Source organism: Coregonus lavaretus, assembly GCF_964263955.1.
Source record: "Coregonus lavaretus genome assembly, chromosome: 12".
Lineage (NCBI taxonomy): Eukaryota > Metazoa > Chordata > Actinopteri > Salmoniformes > Salmonidae > Coregonus > Coregonus lavaretus.
Window position 1 is genome coordinate 45,765,185 of NC_139999.1, and position 14,006 is coordinate 45,779,190.

At 41.5% G+C, this 14,006-nt stretch overlaps 1 protein-coding gene across 1 annotated transcript in view; it reads left to right on the plus strand.

Moving 5' to 3' along the window:
* The first annotated feature begins 3,297 nt into the window (after window positions 1-3,297).
* The window catches only part of LOC311138525 (protein bicaudal D homolog 2-like), a 58,074-nt gene continuing 47,365 nt past the window's right edge, over window positions 3,298-14,006 (plus strand). Inside the window, exon 1 of the mRNA XM_084173239.1 lies at window positions 3,298-3,769. Within this exon, the coding sequence (XP_084029365.1) occupies window positions 3,530-3,769 (240 nt within the window). The 5' untranslated portion in view covers window positions 3,298-3,529. The remainder of the gene's footprint in view (window positions 3,770-14,006) is intronic.

A 14,006-nucleotide genomic window follows, 5' to 3' on the forward strand; every position in this document is an offset into this window, starting at 1 on the left:
AGGACTAGAGGGGCTCTGTCTGTCTGTCTGAGTCTTTCACCAATTGACCCATTTCAACTTTTTTGCCTTGAATGCAATGTATTGACTTATGCGTCAAATCAATTGAAAAGAGTCAAAGGGCCAGGTGGATAGGGAAAGAGAGGATAAATAGAGAGGAATATAGTTAATATAAGAGCGGGAGAGGGAGGGGTGAAATAAGTGGGAGGGAGAGAGAAGAGAAGGAAGGAGAGAAGGGTGGAGGGGTGAAAGAAGTGGGAGGGAGAGAGAAGAGAAGGAAGGAGAGAAGGGTGGAGGGGTGAAAGAAGTGGGAGGGAGAGAGAAGAGAAGGATAAAGAGGATGTAGAGAGCGAGACAGAGGGAGGCAAAGAGGGAGAGATAAGGACGGAGGGAGAGCGAGAGAAGAGAGAGGGATGGGGGATTATATAATAGAGAGAAACCGACAGACATGAATGCAATTGACTTGCGTCAACTACTTGACTCATATCTATGCATTGATCTCATTGAATACAATATATTCACTAAGGCGTCATGTCTCTAAAGCTTATTTCTAGTCATCAATATTGTGACACTAACCTTCCTCCCATTGAATGCAATGTATTAACTCAGGCTTAATGTCTGTGATGTTAATGCAATGTATCCACATAAACATCATGTTTCTTGACACAGATCATTTTGCTGACACCAAGCTGGGTTCACTTTGCACTTGTAATATTGAGACTAACTTCATTGCAGTATCGTTTTCAAATCCCTAGATGGCAGTCTTGTTAAAGAATCAATGTTTCCCATAGACTGTGGGCCTATAGAGCTCGCCAGCGTGTAGTCTTAGAAACCGGAAATGAGTTACCTCTGGTTGTTCAGACATTCCTATGGGGTTAACACAGGCTTAGGAGATATTATACATTTTGTTCCATAAGATAATATGTCAGTTAACATGACCTTTATGAATTATGAAGCCTTTATGTGCTTGTTTTGATTACATAAATGCATCAAAATTCACAAAACGCAGTGGTGGATAAAGTGCACAATTGTCATACTTGAGTAAAAGGCAGGTAGCTTAGTGGTTAAGAGCGTTGTGCCAGTAACCGAAAGGTCACTGGTTCTAATCCCCGAGCCGACTAGGTGAAAAATCTGTCGATGTGCCCTTGAGCAAGGCACTTAACCCTAATTGCTCCTGTAAGTCGCTCTGGATAAGAGCGTCTGCTAAATGACATAAAATAAATAAAAAAATAAATAAAAGTAAAGATACCTTAATAGAAAATGACTCAAGTAAAAGTAACCCAGTAAAATGTTACTTGAGTAAAAGTCTAAAAGTATTTTGTTTAAAATATACTAAAGTATCAAAAGAGTAATTTATAAAATATACTTAAGTATCAAAACTAAAAGTAAAAATCATTTTTTTACAGATAGCAAGAGGCACACTCCAACATTCAGACATAATTTACAAACGAAGCATGTGTGTTTAGCAAGTCCACCAGATCAGAAGCAGGGATATTTAACAGTAGCTAGATAGTTACGTTAGCTCATTGTTCATGTAGTCAGACTTTTCCCCAGACCCAACACAGGGATATTTAACATTAGCTAGCTAGCGCTAATGACAGTGAGATATGGTGTAACGTTAGCTAATGTAGCTAGCCACCAAGGTGCCTAACTAGCTAGCCCACCAAGCTATATTTAGCTAGCTAGCTAGTTAACGTTAGCTCACTGTTCGTGTAGTCAGACTTTTCTAACGTTAGCCCTGGTGCAGCTAGCATGTCACCACGTGGAAAAGTATTGACTACACGAACAGTGAGTTAATGTTAACTAGCTGGCTAGTTCAAAAATAACTTGTCAATAAAAGGTCACAACAGTCATTATGCTAGCCTATGCTGACCTATTTTTAGGTAACATGCGTTATACATGTCACTACAGTCTGTGGTTATCGAGCTAATTTTCATAAGCACCTAGCTAACTACAGATCTTTGACTTATTACCTAAAGTAGTTTGTTAGGAGCTAGCAAACAGGGCTTACCTTATCACACGGCTCCAGCGACACCTCTCGTTTACAGAGATTGGTAAACGATAAAATGCACGTGTGCTTATCGGAGTAGTGGTTACAGTCCGGTACAGAGCACAGAACCATCCTTGCTTCTGATCGACAGAGATACCTAAGGTTAGCTAGCTAGCTATAAAGGCCACGGTAATTCAAATAAATTATAGTAATAAAAAAAATGGTAAGGTAGGTCATTTGAAAAATGCTAAACAACTATACACACGATAAATACACAATTTCAATTATCTAAATTCAGAACATACAAAAAGGCTATAATAGCTAGTTATTCTATTTGACTTTACTTGCTAGGTTACTTGCTACTTCTTGATGCGAGTTTGCATGGAGAAATGTGGAGGTTTTTCCCATCCTGAAACACTGCCTTGAGTGACAACATCAAAGCTATATATTGATAAAAATTACCCTTTCCAAGAGAAATTTACACGGTTATCAAAACTTCATGCCAGGGTAAGCCTACACGAAACACATACTTTATATGAAGTGGTTCTAAAATCCTCTATGGGAAAATGAATGGTGGAAAAACTATTTCCGTTTGGTCCAAACCAAATCTAAACCAATCATATTTGGTTCAGATTTTGTCCAGTCTTGACCAGCCTTGATTTGGCCCAAACATAGTCATCTATAAATTACTTATTTTCAATTTTCACTCAGAACCAAAAATGAGCCTGATTTCAACCTCAGGAAAAAAACATATTTTTTTACATCCAGAAAAGATGCCTTTTCAATGTCCTGGAAAATATGTATTTTAAACATACGGAAAATACCTTTCATTCAGAACCTAAATTGAACCTAACTTCAACGTCTGGAAAATACGTATTTTAGACGTCTTTTCAACGTAATTTTGCTTACTGTGACAATTCTAGTTCTGCTGGAGGGCGGCATTTTTTGGTCTTGCCTATGGCGGCAGAATGGCAAGGACCGGCCTGTACTCCCTTACTATCGACTGGTAGTGCAGCCCAATCAGCCACGCAAAACGGTGTTGAGTGGCAACAAATCTGCCCAATTAGCTGAGTCGCTTTCCATACATATACTCCTTTCGAAACACCCACTTGCCCATACTCCAGTCGCCATGTTCAGCTGCAGCTACCCATACTTGGAGTTAGTGCCTACAAAAAGACGCCATTACTATTTCTCTCTATGGGCGTAGTCCTTCTTCCAATTATAATGGCCCTAAAACTACATCTCCCATGGCGCACAACTGTAGACCTCAAACTATAGTCCTCCTAATCGATGATCTCAATTTAGTTTCCTCTCAAGTGGCAAGAAGCAGGCTATTTTGGGGGAGATAGGGATCGCGACCATGGAGCGAGCTGAAAATACTATCTTATAACGGTATCGGCTGATAGACCGCTGAACTTTTTGTTCACATCAAAAAGTTGAGGACCCGACGAGAGAGACAAAAACACAGCCATGCAGTTCAAATACAGAAGGCACTGATTTCTTTTTCTATGCTTTTCTGTTGTCCTTCAAGTGCTGGCCAAGATGTCTGTGGAGGAACAGGAATATCCAGAGGCGACTCTGGTTGCAGAGGCCGGGCCGCAGTGGTTTCGGGCGGAATTAGAACGCCTATCCCGGGAGTTGAGCGAGACGACTCATGAGAAGATCCAGGCGGCGGAATACGGGCTTGCGGTGCTCGAAGAGAAGCAACTGCTCAAACAGCGGTATGATGAGTTGGAGACTGAGTTCGAGACTGTTCGGCACGAACTCGACCAGCTGAAGGAGGTAGAGTCAGGTCACAACATTCCACTTCACATTAGTCAATTTCACTGTCAAAGCGCGCCCATTTAACTGTAACCGTTAATGGCTAAATTGTTTCTTACAAAGAGCACAGTCATTAGTGTACGTTTCTCATTCGATTCAGGCTAGCTATGCTATGTTACATTACTGTGTGCGAACGTTTTAAATTCAATTCAATTCAGCTGTGATGTTATAAGGGACAGTTCGAAACTTACGGGGGGGGGGGGGCATAGCTGGAGGAAGATGTTTTGAGTAGGGGATGCTGTGTGTAGGGTAGAAAAAAACCATTATAATAAAAAAAAACATTATAATAAAGTATTTGCAGGCTAACAATAAAATACAATTCCAAATGTGATGAGTAGCCTAAACATAGGACAAGATTCAATAAGAGTAGTCACTGCAGCCTAAAGTAAATTTAAATACATTTTAGCATACATTTTCGTTAACTGTAATCTCGTTAGTTATATTCCAATATTCCCTCCATGTTGTGCCAATATCAGTTATTTTTTAATCTTGGTTCCAAGAGATTGTCAGTTGTATGGGCTCTCTGCAAGGTTTTGTATAGCTTACCTATCATATGAATATCATTTTCTGACTCATAGGATTACTTCAAGATTGCTCTGATGTCCAAAATATTTCAAATCCAAATGTTGTGATATGACATTTTTAAGTTAGATGTTTTTGAAAATATCTACATTGGTCAACCCAAAAGTGCTTTTTTAAAGCTGTTATGGAAATAAATGTATTTCCTATTACCAAGTCATTTATGGTTTCTAGGCCTTTAGTTTTCCATGTGTCTGGTTTCTCTGCCCTCTTAATGTTGATGGAGCACACGCGCCTGAGCACGCATAGGCTAACTGGATGTCTGATGTCTGATTGTCTTAACTCACCACCACTAATAAGCTGAGCTTCTCAAAAAAATGTATCTTCACCTCACACTGTAAGTCAACATAGTTAGTTTAAAAAAAATCCATTGTGAATGATAATATTTCCTCACAGTATTTGAAAAATCTTTCCAACACTCTCCCCCTCTATAATCACCAGGCCTCGGTGTGAAAGAGCAAAATGTCATGCTCCGAGGATCCCATACATCCAGTGGAAACGACATAAAATGCCCTACCTGAACACATTTCCCTTTGCATAAAAACAGCTGTGTCTGTCTGGAGCTCACTGGTGCAGGAAACTCTGAGGGCCCAGAATAGGCTAGTTGATACAATGTTGCAAGTTTGCAAGCAACAGCTTAGGGCCGGACCTTCATATATACAGTCATTGGGCTGGACCCAGTAAGACAGATAGAAAGGGAGGCAGACAGGCAGAGTATCCTGCATTTTCATCAGGACATTTTTATTTGTCGTCTTTATGTATTTTTACTTAGTTGACCATGGAAATTATAGGCCTACTGCTACATTTGCCTAGGCTATCGCTAATTAATTTAGCTGCCAATGGCTCACGGTGAATCAATGTGTCCATAAGGCAGCGGCTGGTGCTCTCACATTATTGGCATTTTAACTTTCACATTTTTATCATTTTAATTCCGATTTGTATTATTAACCACGTGACAATGATTTTGAGAAACTAAAACATTATTATTGAAATGAAACTGTCCCACGAATATGTGTATATAAAAATCATAAATGTCATGCAGATCGGTAGAATAAATTGTAAGCTTCCCCAAACTTGAAACTCATACTTAACTCACGCGCCTAAGAACAGACCATTGTGAACAGAGCGCACATTTCTTTGTACTGCATAATTGCAACGTGTGTGTGTGTGTGTGTGAGAGAGAGATAAGGAGAGGGGTGTTGTAACTAAGATTGTGCCTATTAAAACTGAGCACAAATGGACACCTATGCGATCAATCGCGGAGAAAAGCGCTCCCCTCGATCCAGCACCAGCGGGTGGAAAGCACCACTCGCTGGGCCATGCCCAGCACTGTGTGGCTTGCAATGGGCAGGAGCAGGCCTGCGAGCTGAGGACGAGAGAATGCCATGTTCCTTATTTGATATTGTTCCCCTTTTTGCCAAGTTTAGAATTGTAAACTAATAGAAAACAGAAGTGAAGAACTAATTGTGAGCACTGCTTCAGATCACTTGATATCCACTACAAGTGGGAGATAACAGAAAAGGAAGAGGGAGAGAGAGACTTAACTCACACTAAACTGTGTATTGCACACCAGAGCGTGTGTCCAACACCCCACAACTGAATAGATAAGAGCATACTGCTTACAAAACTGAGCTGAGAGCTCTCCATGCAGAATGGGCCCCATATATAAATATCCCATGTTTTCTTTCTGTCACCTACCCGAATGCCATTATCATTTCTATCAATAATGCAACAAAAAAAGCGTTTAATAGTTTTTTTTATTGCAATACAAATTCTTACAGTAGCTGGTCCAACTCCTCTTGTACTGTACAAAAAAAATGCACACCCTCCCGCCTCATAGAATTAACTCAAAATAATGTTTACAACCCCAAATAACAATAACTGTAGTAGGCTTAGGCGGTATATCGTACATACATATACCGGTGTATTTGTAAAAAGCCACCGTTAACTATTTATTTTACTGTATTTTTTTTATGTGAATATTTGTAGCAACTTTTTAAGTAAATACCTGCAGTCAACTCGTGCAATACGTTAGGAAATAAAGACGATCGCGTTCTTCATTTCACCTGTCACATAATTTGTCATTATGAAGCTTCCCGGTAGTCCCCAGTCAAACAGTGTTTGTTTACAAGCACACAACAACGAGAGACCGAAGTCACTCATTGTTGTGCAGCACGCACCAGGTGATCTAGTTACAGTATGGAATTCACAATAAAATGTTTTGCCTGCTAGATAACTGTCTAAAATGTGCTAAATGCTTTGCAGTTGTGCATTTGGTTTGCTAATTTAGTAGCTAGTTAGCTGTCAAATCAAATTGTATTTGTCACATGCGCCGAATACAACAGGTGTAGACCTTATCGTGAAATGCATACTTACGAGCCCTTAACTAACAATGCAGTTCAAGAGTTTTAAAAAAGTATGAAAAATTTGCTCAATAAACTAAAGGAAAAATAGTAACACTAAATAACAATAACAAGGCTATATACAAGGGGTACCTGTATTGAGTCAATGTGCAGGGGTACGGGTTAGTCGAGATAATATGTACATATGGTTAAAGTGACTATGCATAGATAATAAACAGAGAGTAGCAGCAGTGTATGTGAAGTGTGAAGGAATGTGTGTGTGTGGTGTCAATATACAGTGCCTTCGGAAAGTATGCAGACCCTTGACCTTTTCCACATGTTGTTACATTACAGCCTTATTCTAAAATTGATTAAATAAAACAATTTCCTCAGCAAAAACAGGGTTTTAGAATTTTTTAAAACAGAAATACCTTATTTACATAAGTATTCAGACCGTTTGCTATGAGACTCGAAATTGAGCTCAGGTGCATCCTGTTTCCATTGATCATCCTTGAGATGTTTCTACAACTTTGATTGGAGTCCACCTGTGGTAAATTCAATTGATTGGACATAATTTGGAAAGGCACACCTGTCTATATAAGGTCCCACAGTTGACAGTGCATGTCAGAGCAAAAACCAAGCCATGAGGTCGAAGCAATTGTGCGTAGCACTCCGAGACAGGATTGTGTCGAGGCACAGATCTGGGGAAGGGTACCAAAACATTTCTGCAGCATTGAAGATCCCCAAGAACACAGTGGCCTCCATCATTCTTAAATGGAAGAAGTTTGGAACCACCAAGACTCTTCCTAGAGATGGTCGCCCGGCCAAACTGAGCAATCAGGGGAGAAGGGACTTGGTCAGGGAGGGGACCAAGAACCTGATGGTCACTCTGACAGAGCTCCAGAGTTCCTCTGTGGAGATGTGAGAACCTTCCAGAAGGACAACCATCTCTGCAGCACTCCACCAATTAGGCCTTTATGGTAGAGTGGCCAGACGGAAGCCACTCCTCAGTAAAAGGCACATGACAGCCCGCTTGGAGTTTGCCAAAAGGCACCTCAGACCATGAGAAACAAGATTATCTGGTCTGATGAAAACAAGAACCTGGCACCATCCCTACGGTGAAGCATGGTGGTGGCAGCATCATGCTGTGGGGATGTTTATCAGTGGCAGGGACTGGGAGATTAGTCAGGATCGAGGCAAAGATGAACGGAGCAAAGTACAGAGAGATCCTTGATGAAAACCTGCTCCAGAGCGCTCAGGACCTCAGACTGGGGCGAAGGTTCACCTTCCAACAGACAATGGCCCTAAGCACACAGCCAAGACAACGCAGGAGTGGCTTCGGAACAAGTCTCAATGTCCTTGAGTGGCCCAGACAGAGCCCGGACTTGAACCCGATCAAACATTTCTGGAGAGACCTGAAAATAGTTGTGCAGCAATGCTCACCATCCAACCTGACACAGGTGTGCCAAGCTTGTAGCGTCATACCCAAGAAGACTCGAGGCTGTAATTGCTGCCAAAGGTGCTTCAACAAGGTACTGAGCCAAGGGTCTGAATACTTATGTAAATGTGATATTTTTAAAATATTCCTTTTATAAATTAGGAAACAATTTTATTAAACAGTTTTTGCTTTGTCATTATGCGGTATTGGGTGTAGATTGATGAGTCTATGACAATTTGTAGGGCCTTCCTCTGACACCGCCTGGTATAGAGGTCCTGGATGGCAGGAAGCTCTGTCCCAGAGATGTACTGGGCCGTACGCACTACCCTCTGTAGCGCCTTGCGGTCGGTTGCCGAGGAGTTGCCGTACCAAGCAGTGATGCAACCAGTCAATATGCTCTCGATGGTGCAGCTGTAGAACTTTTTCAGGATGTGAGGTCCCATGCCAAATCTTTTCAGCTTTCTGAGTGGGAATAGGCATTGTCGTGCCCTCTTCACTACTGTCTTGGTGTGTTTAGTGATGTGGACACCAATTAACTTGAAGTTCTCGACCCGCTCCACTACAGCCTGTTGATGAGAATGGGGGCGTGCTTGGCCCTCCTTTTCCTGTAGTGCACAATCAGCTCCTTTGCCTTGCTCACGTTGAGGGAGAGGTTGTTGTCCTGGCACCACACTGCCAGGTCTCTGACCTCCCTATAGGCTGTCTCATCGTAATCGGTGACCAGGCCTACCACCGTCGTGTCATCGGAAAACTTAATGATCGTGTTGGAGTCGTGCTTGGCCACACAGACGTGGGTGAACAGAGAGTACAGGAGGGGACTAAGCACGCACCCCTGAGGGGCCACTGTGTTTAGGGTCAGCGTGGTGGATGTATTGTTGCCTACCCAGCGGCCCGTCAGGAAGTCTAGGATCCAGTTGCAGAGGGAGGTGTTTAGTCCCAGGGTCCTTGGCTTAGTGATGAGCTTTGAGGGCACTATGGTGTTGAACGCTGAGCTGTAGTCAATGAACAGCATTCTCACGTAGGTGTTCCTTTTGTCCAGGTGGGAAAGGGCAGTGTGGAGTGCAATAGAGATTGCGTAATCTGTGGATCTGTTGGGGCGGTATGATAATTGGAGTGGGTTCAAGGTTTCTAGGATGATGGTGTTGATATGAGCCATGACCAGCCTTTCAAAGCCTTTCATGGCTACAGATGTTAGTGTTAAGGGGCGGTAGTCATTTAGGCAGGTTACCTTGGTGTTCTTTAGCACAGGGACTATGATGGTCTGCTTGAAACATTTAGGTATGACATACTGGGTCAGGGAGAAGTTAAAAATGTCAGTGAAGACACTTGCCAGCTGGTCAGCACATGCTCTGAGTATACGTCCTGGTAATCCGTCTGGCCCTGAGGCCTGGTGAATGTTAACCTGTTTAATGGTCTTACTCACATCAGCTACGAGATTGTGATCACACAGTCGTCCGGACAGCTGGTGTTCTCATGCATGGTTCAGTGTTGCTAGTCTCGCGTCGAGCATAGAAGGCATTTAGCTCGTCTGGTAGGCTTGTGTCACTGAGCAGCTCACGGCTGGGTTTCACTTTGTAATCCGTGATAGTTTGCAAGCCCTGCCACATCCGACGAGCATCAGAGCCGGTGTAGTAGGATTCAATCTTAGTCCTGTATTGATGCTTTGCCTGTTTGATGGTGGTTAGCTTCTTCCAAAATCAAGCTTTGCTTGGTAACAGAAGAGAATCCCTTCCTGGATCAACAGCCTTGCTGTCTAATATTTGTTTTGTGCATGCAGCAAACTGTGAGTAGTATTTTGGAGTTACATGTATAGTTTATGTCAGAAACTGTATAAAATGTTCACAATGTGCTTGTTAGCATTTAATTAGCATTCTCTATGAGATATTACATGTACTTGTTAGCATTGCTGACCTTCGTATTAGTGGGGTTTGAAAACAAAGCCTCTTGTGTTCAGTGCCGGTATTACCAAATATCCCGGTATGGCACAAGGTCGGTATGGATACCGCCCAAGCCTAAACTGTAGCGACCCTGTGTTTATAAACATGAAAATCGACTTTGCCACGTCAGCATGCTTTTATGGCACAGTCCCTGCCACGCAGGGCTATGGGCCAGAAGGTTGAGGGTTCGCTGACCACCACGGACGAGCGCACTCTCCCTGCCTGTTTCATTAGGCCTACGCTACGATCAGAGCTGACTGCAGACAATGATCAGGTAGGGGGAAATCAGATTTTCAAAGAATTTTCCACCAACAGGTTTCTGTGCCAATGCACCACACAACCAATAAACAAAGCATACCGACTTCGGGTGCTTTAATATCTTGGTTTGCGTTTTCAACACCACAATAAATAGACTATAGCCCTATTCGCACAGACTAGTATTACTAAAGAATGTTGGTTATGTAATTATTACACTAGAATGTCCATTATTCCAGAGGACTATTCGGACGGGATTAGTTTTTTCCAAACGGCCCCCTGTATTTCTTTCTTCTTTTCAATAAATTGACCATTATGATGGGAGCCTGGAGGTTTTTATTCTAGGAGTGAAGATATTTCAATATGTCCAGGCGATAGTGGGAGAAACTCCCCAAATACTACGTCAGGACATGGAAATTGATTCTATCGTAGTCCATGTGGGTTTTAATGACATTATGAAGGGCAGCTCTGAACAGTTGAAACTGGATTTTAAAGAGCTGATTGACTCTGCTAGACACAAACAAAAAAACCATCATATCTGGCCCTGTGCCCTCTCTGAATTGTGGCATTGAACGCTTTAGCAGGATTCTTGCTCTTCACAACTGGCTACGTGATTATTGCAGCTCAATGGGTGTAACTTTTGTTGACAATTTCGATACCTTTTGGAAACAAAACAGGTTTTATAAGGAGGATGGGATCCACCCAAATAATTTGGGTTCCTGGATCCTTTCACGGCATTATGAGGCTGCGTTGAGACAATTACTAAGCAATGACCCAAGCCCAGCTCAGCTCTACCATTGTGACGCAGAGTTGTCAAAATGCTTCAGCAAATCTACATTACTTCAGGGGCGTCGGTAGACACAATATAAGTAACCTAATTTATGTCCCTCTAACTGCCCTGAATGCCTCTGCTGATCCTACAGCTATTGTGTGCAGTAATCATGTGCCTAAGAACCAGATTTACACTGTTAGCACTCACTGAGCCAGTGTGCCCGAGGAGGCAGTCCACTGTGTGCAGCTCACCCTGCACTAACATAAAGAACATGAGCACATCTACTGCTGCTAAGCTTCCCAGTAAAGCAATAAAAACAAGTAAGCATCCCAGAAGAAAAGTGCTCAAAATAGCCCACGTTAACATACACTACCGTTCAAAAGTTTGGGGTCACTTAGAAATGTCCTTGTTTTCGAAAGAAAATCATTTTTTTTGTCCATTTAAAATAGCTTTGTGTTTGCCAATCCAAGTTTATAATTTTAAAAGGCTAATTGATCATTAGAAAACCCTTTTGCAATTATGTTAGCATAGCTGAAAACTGTTGTGCGGATTTAAAGAACCATTAAAACTGGCCTTCTTGAGACTAGTTGAGTATCTGGAGCATCAGCAATTGTGGGTTCGATTACAGGCTCAAAATGGCCAGAAACAAATAACTTTCTTCTGAAACTCGTCAGTCTATTCTTGTTCTGAGAAATGAAGGCTATTCTATGTGAGAAATTGCCAAGAAACTGAAGATCTCGTACAACGCTGTGTACTACTCACTTCACAGAACAGTGCAAACTGGCTCTAACCAGAATAGAAAGAGGAGTGGAAGGCCCCGGTGCACAACTGAGCAAGAGGACAAATACATTAGTGTCTAGTTTGAGAAACAGACGCCTCACATGTCCTCAACTGGCAGCTTCATTAAATAGTAACCGCAAAACACCAGTCTCAACGTCAACAGTGAAGAGGCGACTCTGGGATGCTGACATTCTAGGCAGAGTTGCAAAGAAAAAGCCATATCTCAGACTGGCCAATAAAAATAAAATATTAATATGGGCAGTCTGAGATATGGCTTTTTCTTTGCAATAATAATTTGCTAGTAACAGATGACATTCATATTCTGACTATCTCTGAAACTAACTTAGATAATACCTTTGATGATACAGTGGTAGCAATACAAGGTTATAACATTTACAGAAAATGTTCAATAATGTTGAAGTAATATGGCTACAGGTTCATCTGCCTCACCTAAAGCCAATTCTGGTGGGAAGCTGCTATAGACCACCAAGTGCTAAAAGTCAGTATCTGGATAACATATGTGAAATGCTTGATAATGTATGTGATATCAATAGAGAGGTATACTTTCTGGGTGATTTTAAATATTGACTGGCTTTCATCAGGCTGCCAACTCAAGAAAAAGCTTCAAACTGTAACCAGTGCCTGCAACCTGGTTCAGGTTATCAGTCAACCTATCAGGGTGGTTACAAACAGTACAGGAACTAAATCATCAACATGTATTGATCATATCTTTACTAATGCTGCACAGATTTGTTTGAAAGCACTATCCAAATCCATTGGATGTAGTGATCACAATATAGTAGCCATATCTAGGAAAACCAAAGTTCCAAAGGCTGGGCCTAATATTGTGTATAAAAGGTCATACAATACGTTTTGTAGTGATTCCTATGATGGTGTGTAATGAGGAGCAAACAGACACTGCACTTGACACATTTATGAAATTGCTTATTCCAGTTACCAATAAGCATGCACCCATTAAGAAAATGACTGTCAAAACTGTTAAATCCCTGTGGATTGATGAGGAATTGAAAAATTGTACGGTTGAGAGGGATGTGGCAAAAGGAATGGCAAATAAGTGTGGCTGCACAACCGATTGGCAAACGTATTGCAAATTGAGAAATCATGTGACTAAACTGAATAAAACGAAGAAGAAACAACACTATGAAACAAGGATAAATGACATAAAGAATGATAGTAAAAAGCTTTGGAGCACCTTAAATGAAATTTTGGGAAAAAGGGCAAACTCAGCTCCATCATTCATTGAATCAGATGGCTCATTCATCACAAAACCAACTGATATTGCCAACTACTTTAATTTTTTCATTGCAAGATTAGCAAACTTAGGCATGACATGCCAGCAACAATTGCTGACACTACACATCCAAGTATATCTGACCAAATTATGAAAGACAATAATTGTAATTTTGAATTCCGTAAAGTGAGTGTGGAAGAGGTGAAAAAATTGATGTCTATTAACAATGACAAGCCACCGGGTCTGACAACTTGGATGGAAAATTCCTGAGGATAATAGCGGACGATATTGCCACTCCTATTTGCCATATTTTCAATTTAAGCCTACTAGAATGTGTGTGCCCCCAGGCTTGGAGGGAAGCAAAAGTCATTCCGCTACCTAAGAATAGTAAAGTCCCCTTTACTGGCTCAAATAGCCGACCAATTAGCCTGTTACCAACCCTTAGTAAACTATTGGAAAAAATGGTGTTTGACCAGATACAATGCTATTTTACTGTAAACAAATTGACAACAAACGTTCAACATGCTTATAGAGAAGGACATTCAACAAGCACAGCACTTACACAAATGACTGATGATTGGCTGAGAGAAATTGATGATAAAAAGATTGGGGGGGCTGTTTTATTAGACTTCAGTGCGGCTTTTGACATTATCGATCATAGTCTGCTGCTGGAAAAACATATGTGTTATGGCTTAACACCCCCTGCTATAATGTGGATAAAGAGTTACTTGTCTAACAGAACACAGAGGGTGTTCTTTAATGGAAGGTAGAATGAGGAATTCCCCAGGGCAGCCCCCCTTGTTTTTTTCCATCTTTACTAACGACATGCCACTGGCTTTGAGT